This window comes from Vicugna pacos, chromosome 25 (assembly GCF_048564905.1).
Source record: "Vicugna pacos chromosome 25, VicPac4, whole genome shotgun sequence".
NCBI classification, from domain to species: Eukaryota; Metazoa; Chordata; class Mammalia; order Artiodactyla; family Camelidae; genus Vicugna; species Vicugna pacos.
Genome location: NC_133011.1, coordinates 26,666,348 through 26,682,403, shown reverse-complemented (window position 1 = coordinate 26,682,403; position 16,056 = coordinate 26,666,348). Strand labels below are relative to the sequence as shown.

Below are 16,056 nucleotides of genomic sequence, written 5' to 3'. Positions count from 1 at the left end.
AAATATATTTTATACTAAAACTCTATCTAGTTTCCAGACTAAGTCAGGTGCTCTTCATACAGGGGGATATACTAAATTGAACAGGTGAGCTGAGTTTTAAGTGCCAACTCAGCAGATTTTTCCCCATCTGAGGAAGGATGTTTCTGAGAGCATGTGACATTGCTCTAAGTTGCTCTGGTTGAGGTTTAAGTGTCCGTGAGCCTGTAGCTGAAGGCCTCTCAAGTCTACTAAAGGAGGGCTTTCCATTGGCAAGGAGTTGACAGCATCCTCTACTTGGTCCCCATACATCAATATTGCTTCAGGTGAGTGTTTTCAAATCCCTAAACAGGCATTTCTGTGTTACATTCATAGCATATACCTAGTGTTGCCATAGCCACTTGAGAATCAACTAAGACCTGGCTCCTACTGGTCAGGGGCTCCTGGGCTACTTTAGGGGACAAGGTGCAAGTACTGAATTCGCAAATTGAGTTTGGTCTTATCTAGGGAAATGGAAGAAGGAGCACTGGAGACAGCTTCTTGGAAGAGGTAGATTCTCCTTCCTTGAAGGATGGCCAGGTGGAGAGGCAGGTAGAAGGCTTTGTAGGGACAAATGGCATAAGCAGAAACCTGGAGATGGGAATGAACAGAAGTGGAGGGGGGTGATGGTGGGCTAGGGGCCAAGGGCAATGTGACATCCAACCTTGGAGAATCATAGGGTGGAGGTAAGGAGGCTGCAGTAGACGGGGAGTCCAATTTAAGCAGGCTCATTGAGGCAAACAGAGCTGCTCAGATTGACGCAATTAGGGAATAGGGCATTATTCTGAGTTCAAAAATTTCTGGGGAGGATGGAAGACAGAGAGGCAAGTCCCTCTCGGTTGAGAATACAATTAATTTGTGTAAACTTGGCCCTCAGTTAGAGAGATGTTTCACTTGCAAATAATATTTACCCAGTCTTGACATGCCTGAAGATTATTAATGTAGCAGAAATGTTCCCTCTTCCAACCTGTCAGTGTTCAAGCTCAAAGTCAGGACAAAACTTTCCAGGTTTTAATCTGTGTTATCCATTGAATAAATAAGGGTCTTGGATGTATGCAGCACTCAGTGCAGACAGAGGCACTGCCTGATGTAACCAAAGGTTTATTGCAAAAGCCATAATCTTCCTATGTGCACCCACCCAGCTTGGGTACTGAGCATGTGAGAAATGGCAGGGGCTTCCTGAAGCCTCTTGAAGCTTTTTCCTCCCTTTGATAATCCTCTGGCATGCTTTCTAATCAGATGTGTACTTTGAAGGGCAGGGCCCACTGTCAGAGGAGATGGAGAATTTAGGGATCAACTACATTCTTAACAATATTCTATGCAAAATAGGGTATGCTTGGGCAGCAGCTACATGGCTGCCCTTGCCATGGTTTTGTCTCAAAGTAACAGAGTAGCTGCTGCCTCTGTTGGTACTTCTGAAGGCCCAGTTGTTTACTGTCCCTTTAAATCTCAGTTGCTTGCCTTCCTGAAAAGTGTGACATGTTTGCATTATAAGTAACTTACTCCTGTCTGGGACCAGACCCCATATGAATGCCTGATAGTCCAGGCCATCTACCATTGACCTTGATCTTGTCACTTGACCATCTTGAGCCTCCTCCTCTATAGCAGGAGGGAATTTGCATAAACTCTTTCCCAGGTCTCTTGGAACTATACCATTCCTTGATTCTAAAAGACAAATGTATTTGAAAAACAAGTATTTGTTCATTGCCTACCATGGGCCAGGTTGGGGTAGAGTGGTAAACAAAACAACCCCTTCTGCCTGGAGGTTTATATCCCAATTAGACAGTCAGCAAGCAAGGAAACATTTCAGACCTGTATACGTGAATAATGAAGAAAAGTGACACCATAGTAAGACAGAGAATGGTCCAGGAAAGGTCCCTCTGAGCTGTGAGCAGGCGACATTTGAACAGAGACCTGAAGGATGGGATGGAGCCAGCATGTGAGGACGCGGCGAGGACAAAGGCTGGGAGGTGGGCGTGAGCTGAGCCTGATCAGGGAACCAAAGGTGGGCTATGTGGCCAGAGCCCATGAGCTGGGGAAGCAATGGGCAAGATGCAGCTGGACAAGGAGCAGAGACCAGATAAGGGAAGACCCCCACTAGTCATGGTAAGGAGTTTGGACTTTTTTTACGGAAGGGCAAAGGAAAGCCGTGGGAGGGTTTCCGGCAGACTAAAGACATGAGTTGATTGACTTTTAAAAGTACGGCATCTATGGTGAACTGAAGAGAAGAGACGAAACCAGCTTTTTCTGTGGGCAGAGTGAGATAAGAGGGCAATCTCTCCGCCCATTCATCTTCCACACACCACTTCAAACTGTGGTTGATATGCGCCCCGAGATTTGCTGTTGGATATTGCTTGCAACTAGATTTTTCTTCGTCCCAGTGTGCCCATGACCAGCATGAGCCAAAGCTACAGGCAGGATGTGGTTTCAGCATGCGGTGACCACCATCCCTTCCTCCGGTAGCTCAGAACCGTTCCTGTTACTGCACAACTAGTCACTGCAGATCATGCCGGATACCCAGGCAGCACCCCCCCACCCCACCCCACCCCCCCGGCGGTAATGATACCCTGGAATTCAGGAGGAGCCGAGAACCCTCTTCTTCCCTTTCTTACCTCCACCCCCAACCACCCCCTCCTTAAACACAGCCACAAATTACTGGCACCTGGGCTAAAATTTGCCCAGCGGAAAACAAACAGCCATTTTCAAGCAAGACATTTTCCTCTGCTTTTTCTCTTGTGGCTAGGGGCAGAGAATCCAACTGGCTAAGTCATCTTGGTAAATAAATTGCTAGATACAGCCCTGCTCTCCTAGGCACACAGCTCTCTTGACACAGAAATAAAATTAATAAATTCGGTCCTCTTTACCACTAGTTCCACTCAATGCTGGAGAGTTATGCTGATGTGGAAAGTAGACCTCAATGAATTACCCAAAGCAACTGCCTCATCCAAAAATCCCAAGCGTGTTATTAACCCTTTCTGGGTATTATTTCTCCCTTAATATTAAAAGCCGATTACCCAGCACAGTGTAATATTGATACATTTCCAGACTCTGTTTCCTAGAACATCACAATACATGGTATTGCTGCTATTTTTAAAGTCTGGCCCTAGATGCAAATTTGATTAGTCTCAACAAACTGAAGTCCTTAAGCTATCAAAATAGATGTTCTCTGTTAGACATATCTGGGCTCAAGTCCTGGCTCCATCACTTGCTACTGCTGGTATGTCTTTAAGTGAGTTGCTTAACTTCTCTGAGCCACAGAATCCTCTTCTGTCTAATGGAGACCCCACTTCACTGGGTTGCCGTTGAAGACTAAACAAGATCACACACGTAAAGTGCTTAGCACACTCACTGGCCTGTAGTAAACACCCATTATTGTAGGCAAAACAAGGCTTCATGTTAGATGCAATTATGTAAGTCATAGAACCAACATTAACTTATTAACAGATAGGGAGCTATTAAATGTATCAGAAACAATAAAAATGATAGGAGTATAACCATTTGAAAGCATCTAAGCATGTGGTTGAAAAGACATAAAACTGAAATACAGGGATTCCAAAGGTCTTTAAACCAGCTGTACTTTACCCTACTAATTCACTATGCCTTCCCTGGCAATAATTTTACCTAGTAATATTCTCTGTATTATGATAAAAATGAATGATAATTTATTGAGTATATTCTTAGCATCAGGCACTGTTATAAGTGCTTTATGAACACATTTAATCTTCAGAGCAACTCTAAAGTAGGTACTATTATGTATATTTTACAGATGGGGAAACTGAGGCAGGCAGTTTGGCTCTGGAGCCCTCACTCTTGAACTCTATGATATATACTGTATCAGAAGTTGACATACTATGGCCTAAGGGCCAAAACTGTCCCCCTGCCTGTTTTTGTAAATAAAGTTTTATTGGAACACAGCCATACCTCCTCACTGACACTGTCCCAGGCTGCTTTTGCACTACAACTGCTGAGTTAAGTAGTTGCAACACAGACCTTATGGCTCACAAAGGCTAAAATATTCACCATCTGGCCCTTTCCAGAAAAAGCCTTACAGAAAAGTTAACCCTTGATAGCAACCTGAAACTTCACTAAGAGATGAGGGTTTCAAAGGGGAAGAAATAACACTTTACGATAATCATGCCTTGTGTCTGGTACGTGCAGTGAGTTTTTACATATTTATCTCACTTATTCTCCTAACAACCCTGTAAGGTGGGCAGTCTTTTTTAAAATGTCCAATCTAGAAATGAAGAGATTGGGGTGCCAGGAGGTTAAAAGACTTACACCATAGACTAGACGGTCAACTCCATGAGGCTAGGGATCGTGTGTCTCTGTCCGCGTCACCTACCACAACACTAGGACAGAACGGGCAGGCAGAAGATACTTGCTAAATGAATGACAGCTGTAAAGGTCACCCAGCTGGAGCATCCAGGTCTCCTCCTGTTCCAGGTTCTCTCTCCTGACCCCAAGGCTGCCTGGCAGTGAAAAGAAGGACTTTGTCTCAACACAGGATGAAACAGAGGGTTGATGACATGTCATTCTACTGCCAGATGACCGACTGTTGCAGCTGAATCTTTCTCTTCCTTTGTCAAAGATCATCTTAGTCAGACCAAAAGGCTTTTTTGTTTCCCCTCAAATGCATAGTCATAGCCTTGGAGAATTCTCTTGGCCTTGTGATTGGTGCCTTTTTAGACAAGACTGTAACTGATGCCCTCGTGAGATGGTAGTCACATGGAATCTGGGTTTTGGATGGATTTCAGGCAGAGCTCCGCCCGCTCCCCTCCCATCCCACTGACCCACCTCCCACCTCACGATGAGTCACAGCGCACAGCAGACAGCCCTTCCCAGAGCAGACTCAAGACTTGTTTTCTTTCATCTTGCTTTGTGCCGGTCATGTGAATCTCAGGGTATTAATAGACCGTTGGCTTGGCCTTCTGAATCTTGTTGTTGGTCAGGGAGATAAATGAAAGGCTTGGCCAGTCCCTTTGTGCCATTTTTCACTCCTCTCTTGACTGTCACGTGCTGGTTGGTGACAGAGCTGAGCCAGACAGCAGAGGATATCCAGTGTGGTCACCACCATGGATGTGGCCTCTACTGATGTTCTGACTTCTTGCCTCTTCATGGGCGCTTGGTCAGCATCTCCCATCCAAACTTGGATCACCAGGACTAACCTTTGCAAACCAGCCTCAGCCTCTCCTTGCCGCCTTCCCCCAGCCTGGTGAAGGCACCTCTCCCTGCATATGTGAGAGATACATAAGCCAAGAAGGAAAAGATCTGGGCTCTTTTTTTTTTTTAACTTAAAGTAAAATTCTGCTCAGGAAATTAAAAGTCCACACAGTTTGACAGGCTCCTCAGGGGCTCCGTGGGGACATATTTTTCAACAAATGCCTTGGAGGCAGAGGTTCTTTGAATTGCCTGGGGCTTTGATCCAAAAGTTTCCATTCTTCTCCGCAGCCCAGTTTTTAAAATGTCACTTTGCTAGTTCCCTCAGCCTTGATTCCAGCACCCAGCACAGTATCTCACTAGGTGTTTACTGACCTGAAGTGAGGTTGAGCTGGGGCCTGGCCAGGAGATGAAACTTTTGGAAAGTTTCCTAGGAGCAGAGAGGCAAGCTTTAACATAAAGGGAGGTCATGGTTCTTGAAGTCCGGTTTACTAGCTCAAAGGCTAGTTAGTTTTACTTGGGCGCCTGGTGGGTTCTGGTACAATTAATTCTTTTCACTTTACATCGACCTCTGTTGTTCGGTTACTCTGTGAAAGCATGTAGTGTGTTAAGAAGGATTCTGCTGACCCCTCTCACTCCTTGTAGCTTAGTTGGTTAAGTTCAGTCTCTTAAGCCTCACTGTGCTCATCTGCTAACTGGGTTGAACTCCAGGAGCTCTGACTTCCATTCCAGTCTAAAGTTTCATTTTTTCAACAATAGAATCTTTGATTTTTTTTTAAAGTCTTGCCTCATCTATAAAGAATTTTGCTTTTGAGGAGAAGAAGGATTAAACTAAGGGTGCACCAACGTAAATTATTTATTTCTTTTTGTTTGAGGATAACGTGGATGGTGGGGATGGGACATACTCCTTCAGTAAACAAACCAACCTTTATTTTCTACCTAATTTCTGCCAGGCTGTGCCAAGGGCTTTGTGTGCACTCCCTCATTTAAAGGTCTCACAAGTCTTGGAGACTCTAAGTAGTACAAGTACAGATGAAGAAAGTGGGGCACCAAGAAACTCAGGAATTTGCCCAGAGTCACAGAACTAATAAGTCATCAAATCAAGACTTGCACGTAAGGCTAAGAGCTACGAGGCTAGAAATACGAGTATACACTATACATCCCTTCATTTCTCCCTCTTCCTGTTATTGGCCTCTTTCTACAGAAGGTTACGTGCAAGGAAAAATTCTAATTAATAGACATTTTTATTAACGCTGCAAAGCAGGGGATATCTGGATGATTGCCACTTCCTTGAAAAGTGCACACTGTTGCTGAACATGAGCGTTTAGGAGCTTTGAGAGCAGTCATAGCCAGTGGGGAGAAGTTCAAGTGGGGATAGAACTTCCACTGGGACTGGTTTCATAGACCTCAAACCTTTGCAGGTCACAGGAGGTTTTGTTCCCTTCAGAGAACCTCAGCTTCCCTTGCTGGAGCAGGACAAGTAGAATGAATTAGCCCTGGCTGAAGCCAAACTCTTTATATTTAAAAGAAAAAAAAGCAATCAACTATTCAGCCTGATTCCTAGGCTTTGAATTACCCCCATTTGTCTTTCGCTCGGAGCATCTGCTTTTTATTGCATTGTGGCCCTGCCTGCCGTTTCTCTCTCCTCGTCAGTCTGTATCTACGTGTCATGTGACTCAAAAGTGAAGATTAGAGGAGAAAAATATCTCTGTATTCTAAGCCTGGCGACTTCTATTTTTATCCACAGCTGTTGGAACTGATAGCAAAGTCACAGCTCACTTCCCTGAGTGGCATTGCCCAAAAGAACTTCATGAACATTTTGGAAAAAGTGGTACTGAAAGGTGAGCTCTATCTCACTCTCTCACCCCTTTTTATAGGCCTGGGGCTGGGCAGATGGATTTTCCAATGGAGTGGACGTGTCACTAGACTTAAGCGAATGTGAGTGGATGGAAATGAATGACTCCAGACGCATTTCGGGGATGCCAGATTCCGGTTTAGAAAGGACTGCCACTCATGCTGACGACAGAGGGTGAGACCACCACCCTCCTGTCCTTGTGCTGGGATCATCCACTTGCCCTGCTGTAAGCCTCTCAAGCTTCTCAGTGTAGGCACATGTCCCAGCCTTGGCTACCGAACCTCTGAATTTCAAATTCTTAAAAATTGAGCTGTGTACAAGGCAGAATAGATTCATAGACTCACTGAGCTAAAAGGAACTTTACATCTCTGGCTCAACTGACTCATTGTATACACGGGAAAAAGAGTGAGTTATCTGTAATCACATAGAGTCAGCCAGACTGGACTAGAATCCAAGCTCCCGACCCCCCAAACCTGTGCTGTTACCACTGATCACCTAAAAGAGACATCACAGCTGGGCAAAAAGAAACTGCTTTCAGATCAGGTGAGCCATTGGGGCTGGTGGGACAATGGAGAGAGAAAGAGTCTTTGCAGAAAACAGAGGAGAGAACAAAGAGGGACCTAGATCATGGAAATTCTACCCAATAACCTCGAGTGCAGAAGCTTGGCCAAGTGTGGAATAAACACCAGTGAGAAAGACAACCACGTCCCCAGGGAGCGTACCCTGGTAACACGAGCAGAATAGAGAAGAAGAAAGAACCACTTGTAAAATACGGAGTGTTCCGGTATCGTAACTGTTGCTACTTTTTTTTCTTCCCCACTCAAGTCCTTGAAGACCAGCAAAACATTAGACTAATACGGGAACTACTCCAGACCCTCTACACGTCCTTGTGTACTCTGGTCCAAAGAGTGGGCAAGTCTGTGCTGGTCGGGAACATTAACATGTGGGTGTATCGAATGGAGACGATTCTACACTGGCAGCAGCAGCTGAACAACATCCAAATTACCAGGGTAAGCGGAGCACCCACCCTAGCTTCCTCCCAGCAGGAACGGCTTCCGTCGATTCCTCTGCTGAGATGCTGGGTGGCCTCACCAGGACTTTTTTTGTTGTTGTTAATTTTCTTCTTTTTGGTTAATGGAAGTACTGAAGGTTGAACCCAGGACCTCATGCATGCTAAACACACACTCTACCGTTGAGCTATACCCCCACCCAGCGCCCCGCCAGGACTTCAAAACCATTCTGGTGATAGAAGAGTCTGGACTGTTCTGATCTGATACTTTAAACTGGTGCTGAGGATGGGCTGGGGGACTTTCTAATAAAGGGAAGGTGGGAAGAAGAACTTGGCAGAGCAGGATCTGAGTATATGGAAAGATGGCAGCCAACTGAAACGTGGTGGGAAAATGAGAAATTTGACCTTTGGGGCGTGACCCTGAAACCTTTAGTAGCATCTGGAGATCGTTCCCCTTTGCCCATTTCTTCTTAAAGTACGTATTGTTTATAGTTTTAGGATGCTGCCTTGAATACAACAGAGCTATGATGGCAGTGGCTTGGAGAACTGGTATCAACCACTTAGAACTCTAGTTCCAATTATTTATGGTTATGACAAAGGAAGCCTTTGAGTAAAGACTGTAAACATACATGTAGGAAAAGAAAAGTTCTCACTTAAAGCAAACCAACCAACCACCCCTCCACCATATTACCAGCTAAACTACTATCAGTAGCTTCTTTTGGCTTTTAAAGCGTAAGTTGGCCCTCAGCTTTTGTTGTCTTAATAGTGAGCAGGAGGACTAAGGCCCTCCACACACACACATACGCATACACACACACACGTACACGCCAATGTGGGAAAGATGCTGGTGTAATCTCTTAAGGCTCCCTAATGGACAGACGCACTTAGGCAGCTCACATAGCACTTGGCTGACTTAATCTAATCACTGACCACGGCTGTTTTAAGTGGTTCCGGGACCCAGGCTGATAAAGTTTGGATCTGCCCCATCTCTCGAGAAAGTAACATGAAAAAACTTCTTTGACCGCTTTTAAATAAGCGTTTCACTGTATGAAGTTTGCAAAATGCAGGGTCCTTGACTTCACTGTTAATAACCTTTCTGAGCCTTAGTTTTTTTATAGACTCTGAAACAGAGGGAATAATTAGAAGCCTCAGAGTTATGTGACTTCCTTAGAATCACTTATGCTACAGTACGTACACATACACATACAGACACATACACACACGTACACCAGTGATAGTCAGCCAGTGATATAAATGAGCAAGTCCCACTTGTCCCAAGGACATCTTCCCTCCAGCAACTTGGAACACCTATTTGGGTGGTCACGTGACCAGAACCTGCCTCTGTTCTCTCTGTCCACCTCACAGGAGCCCCTCTTGGCCACATCTGCCCACGTATCTTGGATTTCCATGGGCTTATTTCCCCAAAGCTCTCCTTCGTTGATCTACAAACTCTCCTAGGAGGTACTCATTGCAGTTGCCATTACCCTTCATGGGGGTGAGGGTAGAATGGGGATCAGAGAAGCTCAGTGACTTTCCCCGAGTAACACAGCAATCAGGGCTAGAGCTGAGACCAGAACCCTGGACTCCTTATTCCTAAAATGGCAAAACTTGAAACATCAGTGGTTTCCAAACTTTTTTTTCAAACCAGCTCTCTTCCAACTATTTATTCAATGACCCAGCTTTTTGCAAGCCTTTTAAATCCAATGAAATCCCATGCAGGACAGATTAAATACTGAAGTTCACCTCAGATGAGTATGAAAATTTACCAACCACAGGATCTGGGGCTATTCACCTTCTCTGTACCTCACTTTCCTGACTTGGAGAATAGAGGCAGTCATGCCTAGCACACAGCCCTGGTGTGAGATTTAATAATTTAACATAGAGAGAGAACAGTGCCTGACATGTAATAAGTATTATAAATGCATCAGCTGTTCTTATTTTTCAGGGCTCACTCTGTGGCAGACACTCTGCTAAGTCCTTTACTGTATGAGTTAACTCATCTAGTGAATAATTCTAAGTAGGAGTCATTATAATAGCTAATATTTACTGGGCATTATGCTCAGTACTTCTATGCACTGTCTCATCCACTCCACCAGCAACACTGTAAGATACGCTTCTCTTCATCTTATAAATGAGAAAAATCAGACCGAGTAGTTAAGAATAATCTGGCCGGGGCCTCCCCACCGGTAAGAAGGGGGCTGAACCCAGGCCTGTCCTTAGAGGCTGTGCTTTAACCCAGCACACTCTCCTCCCTCATGCCCTCCTTCCCAACCCTCCTTGGCTCTGAGCTACATTATTTTGAGAGCAGTGCTGGGAACCCACAGAGACCTGAAGAGCTTTTTACACAAATTCCCAACTCTCCAGAGGAAAGAAAGATCAGAGAGAGAGAGAGAGAGAGAGAGACTTAATTACTTCAGTCTGGACTATATTTTAAAATATACTTACTTTTTAACAGTTTGGACCAAAGAGAAGTAAGTTATTACATGAAAATGTTAAGGTGACATTTACATTAATTGCTTTCTATTTGCCAAAGTTCTATCAGTATCTTCCCAGCACATAATCTTGTTTGCCTTCAAAATTTCCTATCTAATTCTATGGAGCCAATTTTTACTGGCAAAAATAATTAATATAATAAAGAATGAAGGGAGTTAAAAAAAAAAAAACTAAGAAAGCTGGCTTATAGGGGGAAAAATTGAATAGAATCACAGTGTGCCGTGAGCAAGGAAGGGTTTGGAAGCACAGGCAGTGGGGGAGGTGGGGAGTGGGGAGGCAGGCAGAGTGAATACAAAAGGATTTTAGCCAAACACTTGATAGAGGGGAGCAAGAGTGACTTCTTTTTCTTTTACATGTTTATATTCAAAGAGAAAAAAAGCACTCTAGCAGTTAACCATTTATCAGGAGGAAAGGCTCAGCATGGGGTCTGGGCAAGGATTTTGGAAAAGTTCAGGTCTGAAAACTTGAGAGTGAATTCTGCCAAGTGGACTTTAATAGGAGTTCATGTAATAATTGGCCTGGGAGTTTTAACCAAAAAAGTAGATGCTTTGAAGTGCTGGAAACAAAAAGAAAATCTCATGGCAGTTTTATTGGCTCATATGATCAGCAGCAGATGATAAATGACAAATAGGTCTAGGGCCTTCTGCAAAGTCCGGCAAAGTCCTGAGTTTTGCAAACAATTGAAAGTTCAGCCCAGCAGCCTGAACAACATAAATTGTCAAATCGTAGACGCTTCTGACGAGTCTGGAGGCTGAAGCTACTCCAAGTCTGAGATTGTTGGAGGTAGAAGGGATCTCCAGAGTCTTCGAAACCAGTTCATTCTGGACACAGGGAAATTGAGACCCAGGTTTTCCCAAGGACACCTGGGATTAAAATCTGCTGCTTGTCCACCCCGTGTCCTGCGTGTCCTGCGTGTCCTGCCTCCCATCCTTCTCCATGTTCCACCTGCCCACAGCGCCCGCCACCACCCTCCTTCCCTCTGCACACCTGTCCTGCTTTGCGGGGACGCAGGAGGGGTGCTGAGACCGCGTGTCTCCTATATTCCTGTGTGTTCTGGCTCTGCTGTGCCTCGTAGAGTTTATTTTCCCCCGAGCTAAGGAAGGGTTTCTTCATCCTGTATTTTTTTTGTGTGTGTGACCTCCAGAAGTGATAGAACACTGAGCCAAAAATGTCAGTAGTTCAAATTCAAGAGCTCACCCAGGACTAGCATGGGAAGGACAAAGAACCAGTCTCGAGCGATTTGTGCTGACTTCTTATCCAGATGGCAGCATCCAGTTGCTGTTCAAGAAATAGCAACAAATCCTAAGGAGGACCTTCTGCACGGACTGTTCCCAGAGTTCTTTGTGCTAATCTTCTTGATGGCATTTAACCTTTGTTCTATAATTATTTGTTTACATTTCTGGGTCTCTCGCCCCTTGCAGGCCTAGGAGGCACTCAGAAGAGGGTTTTTGTGCTGGGCTGAGGGATCCAAGCTGAGACCTTGCCTTCAAGGATCCTGGTCTGGGTGGGATCCCCTGAGCTCATCAAAATTTAAACAATAAAGGGCTCAAATATAAACTCAAGGATATAGTAGAAGAAGCTTCTGGAGAATCTCATGATTAATTGCCAATGTGTTCTCCACAGACGAATAGTTTTCAAAATGTTCCATGGAGCCCTTGGTTTGAACAGAGATGCCTCAATGGATAATGAAGTTTAGGCTGAAAGGTTCTTAACCAGCCATTCCCAATGCAGGCACATATGCGTGTGTACGCACGTGCAAACACACACACACACACACACACACACACACACACACACACACACACACACACACACACACACACACACACACACACACACACACCAGTAGAGTCTTTCTGTTGTTGCTATTTTTACCTATTTAATTATTTGAGTTGCATCATTCCACAAGTATTTATTGAGTGCCTACTATACGCCAACATGCTTCTAGACTATTTTAGACATAGCAATGAAAAAAAAACCAACATTTTCTGCCTCCATGAGCTTAAATTCTAGTAGGAATTCAAGCTTTCTTGTTCATTCAAGCTTTCTTTTGGAGATGGGTTGCATTTCATAACATAAAGGAAGTTGTTGCATCCGAGGAAGAATCACATTTGGATGGGCAGAGACGACTGACTGCGGAGAGTGAGGGCCTTGTGGGCAGCGTGTCTGGGGGCCAGGGAGAAAACCTGCTTGAAGGGATCAGTGGTCACAAGGGGGCAGGCACTGAGACTGGGGCTAGGGGTGCTCTCTCCAGGGCAAGGAGTCCTTCACAAAGGCAGCAAATATCATAACCGACTGAAGCACAAGAATCCAGTATGTGCTATTAGGAGAATCTTTAAAGTGTAAATAGGTGAAGGGCATTAAGAGGTACACGCCTCCAGTTATAAAATAAATGAGCCATAGGGATGTAATACACAGCGTAAGGAATAACAATAACAAAGTCAGTAACACTGTGATAACTTTATATGGGGACACATGGGTACTAGAATATTGTTGATCATCTCATAATGTATGCAAATGTCACATCACTAGGTAGTACACCTGAAACATAGGATTGTAAGTCAATTACGTTTCAGTTTTTTTAAAAAGTGTAAAGTTTTGTGCAAGTTAGGAATATCCTTCGGGCACCATCAGCTGGAGCCACTCCAGGTTGTTCTTTCTGGGTCTCAGCCATGGGTCCTTTTTCTGCACTTAGGGCAGGGAGATTTGATGCTTTTGATCTCTGATCAATAAACCAGCTCGAGCTGTGCTCAGGACTGCACAGCTGGAGGATGAGGGAACAGCTGTCCCCTTGGAGGGTGTGAGGGTGTCGCCTGGTGAACTGCTCTTCTCTTAACTGAATCCCTCTCCCCCTCAGCCTGCCTTCAAAGGCCTCACCTTCACCGATCTGCCCCTGTGCTTACAACTAAACATCATGCAAAGGCTGAGCGATGGCCGCGACCTGGTCAGTCTGGGCCAGGTGGCCCCCGACCTGCACGTGCTCAGTGAGGACCGGCTGTTATGGAAGAAACTCTGCCAGTACCACTTCTCCGAGCGGCAGGTGGGTGGCACCCAGCAGCCATTCCTTCCTTCTCTCCCTCTCTGCCCCCACCTCAAGCTTCCTTGGCATCCTTCTCAAGCTTGAAGTATTGGAGCCCACCCTCCAGGGCTTCCTGGTTTAACTGAAAAACAATAGTCCAAGGAGTTTCTAAAGAAAACGTGTGAGATTTTTCTTGTGTTTCAATACGTGGAAAAAACGTATTCTTAACATATTCCATTTTACAGCTTGCTGTTAAAAAAAAATCCTAAATTAGCACCAGTCCTTCTTTTCTATAACAAAGTAACTTACACTTTTATGACATATTATAGCTAAACTACTTTTACTGATATTATTTCATATAATGACCCAGGGAAGGTTAGCTATCGTTGTGCTCACTTTAAACAGATGAAAGGACTAAGGCCACAAGTGGCTAAGTGATACATCCCAATTAGTGGAGTGCTCTCTAAGCGAGGAAACTGGCCTTGGATTTCAGTTTGGGCCTTCTGACCCCAGCTCTAGGCCTCTCTCCCCTCCTCATGCTGCCTCAGATTTTTTTTTTCCCAACTTCTTTATCCAGAAGTGTAAGTTCAACAAGTTCTGTTCAGGAAGCCACTAATATTTAGATATAAAATAGAGCCACTGTGCCAAGCAGTCACTGCCTCTCCCTGGAAATAATCACTCAAGTCTATAGCAAAGAGAAGATTGAAGCTGTTTACTGAGACCGCCTAAACCTTCCAGGGCCATCCAAATGCAGTTAAGTAGAAGTTGCCCGTGAGATGTCACCAGCCACCTGTTTCTTTTAAGAGTGCTTAAAAGCTACTGTTTCCCTGGGTAGAACTCAGAAGCTACTTCTTTATATCTTTGCTATTTTTCCCTGAGCTATTGCCAGGGAATAGATGAAAAAGGGGGAAAGGGAGCAGGAGCAGAACTTTCCAGAACTACTTTTCTTTGACATTTAAAAAATTTTTTAAAATTTTTTAAAATTAAAAAAATTTTTGGCAGGGGTAAGGTAATTAGGTTTATTTATGTGGTTATTTTAATTTTTTTAATGGAGGTAGTAGGGATTGAACCCAGGACTTCATATATGCTAAGCACATACTCTACCACTGAGCTATACCCTCCCTCTTCTTTCTCTGATACTCAGATCCGCAAGCGATTAATTTTGTCAGACAAAGGACAGCTGGATTGGAAGAAGATGTATTTTAAACTTGTGCGATGTTACCCACGCAAGGAGCAGTACGGAGACACCCTTCAGCTTTGCAGACACTGCCACATTCTCTCCTGGAAGGTAGGTGTATCAGAGGTAGCTGTCACACACCCCCAGCCCAGCCCCTACAAGCCCATAGCGCCAGCATGATATTGTCTTTCCTGCTCTCCACTACTGTAGCCCCCAGCTGAAGGTGAAGATAAACTGATTCAGTCCCTAGAGAGAGGAACTTTTAAAGATCTTCATTGCCTTCACTCCCTTGTGTTTATTTTTTTCTGCAACCCACTCACCCCCAAACTCCCCATCTCTCTGTGCACAGGTGCACACACACGCACGCACAGCCCTTCAATTTTTCCATAGTGCATGGCATTCATGACAGAGGAATGTTGTTTTGAGGTTGGACAGTGCCTTACAGTGCTACAAGCCAGTGAGACACCGCCGAGAACTCCCACCTAACCGTGATGTTCCTTTCCAGGGCACCGATCACCCGTGCACAGCCAATAACCCTGAGAGCTGCTCCATTTCACTTTCACCCCAGGACTTTATCAACTTGTTCAAGTTCTGAATACCAACACACGACAGCACCCTAGAAGGGGTTCCCCTGCTGATTGGATGGTTGTGAATACAGAGTTTGGACACTTCGTTTGTAAATAGTGTACATTTTAAACACTGGCTCGAAACTTCTAAGATAAGTCATTGACAGGACATTGGAGGGGAGAGATGCAGTTGCTGGCTGGGAATTTCAGCATATGGACTTCTCATTAGAATTGGTATAAAAAAGCAGAAATCCTGTAAATAAACTTTTTCCCCTAATGATTTGCCAGCAAGACTATAAGGGCAGGAATTCTATTTCATCAGTGAAAATGGAATTCTTTTGCTGTTCACTGAAACTCCTTTATAGTTCCCTAGAGATGTGGAAGAAAGGGGGGCAAAACTCAAATGCAAGATAGAAGGCTCTTTGTTTACAATGTGAAAACGTGTTGGAAAGAAGAAGAAGAACTACTATGAGAAATCCCTGGGCTTTTGGTTTTGATTTGGGGTTTGTTTTGAAAAGACAAAGGAAGTACCACTCATCTTAAACCCGCATGGGTACAGGGCCTTATCTTCTGAAGATATCACACAATAGTCTACCTCGGAAAGCTACAATGCTCGCTCTGACAAAGTGCATTGTCCAGTAGGCAGTATCTGTTTTTCTTGTTTCTTCATCATATAAAAAGTGATTCAAAGCAGGAAGAGATACCGGAGGCAATCCTCATCATATGTCAGACTTCCTTTTTAGACAAATGGGGCACTCTGGGGTT

At 44.5% G+C, this 16,056-nt stretch overlaps 1 protein-coding gene across 1 annotated transcript in view; it reads left to right on the top strand.

Moving 5' to 3' along the window:
• Positions 1 to 15,742, top strand: part of FBXO32 (F-box protein 32) — a 29,085-nt gene extending 13,343 nt beyond the window's left edge. The window contains exons 5-9 of the mRNA XM_006211408.4: positions 6,920 to 7,013; positions 7,853 to 8,037; positions 13,387 to 13,569; positions 14,693 to 14,836; positions 15,231 to 15,742. Coding sequence (XP_006211470.1) covers positions 6,920 to 7,013; positions 7,853 to 8,037; positions 13,387 to 13,569; positions 14,693 to 14,836; positions 15,231 to 15,320 — 696 coding nt within the window. The 3' untranslated portion in view covers positions 15,321 to 15,742. The remainder of the gene's footprint in view (positions 1 to 6,919; positions 7,014 to 7,852; positions 8,038 to 13,386; positions 13,570 to 14,692; positions 14,837 to 15,230) is intronic.
• Positions 15,743 to 16,056: the final 314 nt, after the last annotated feature.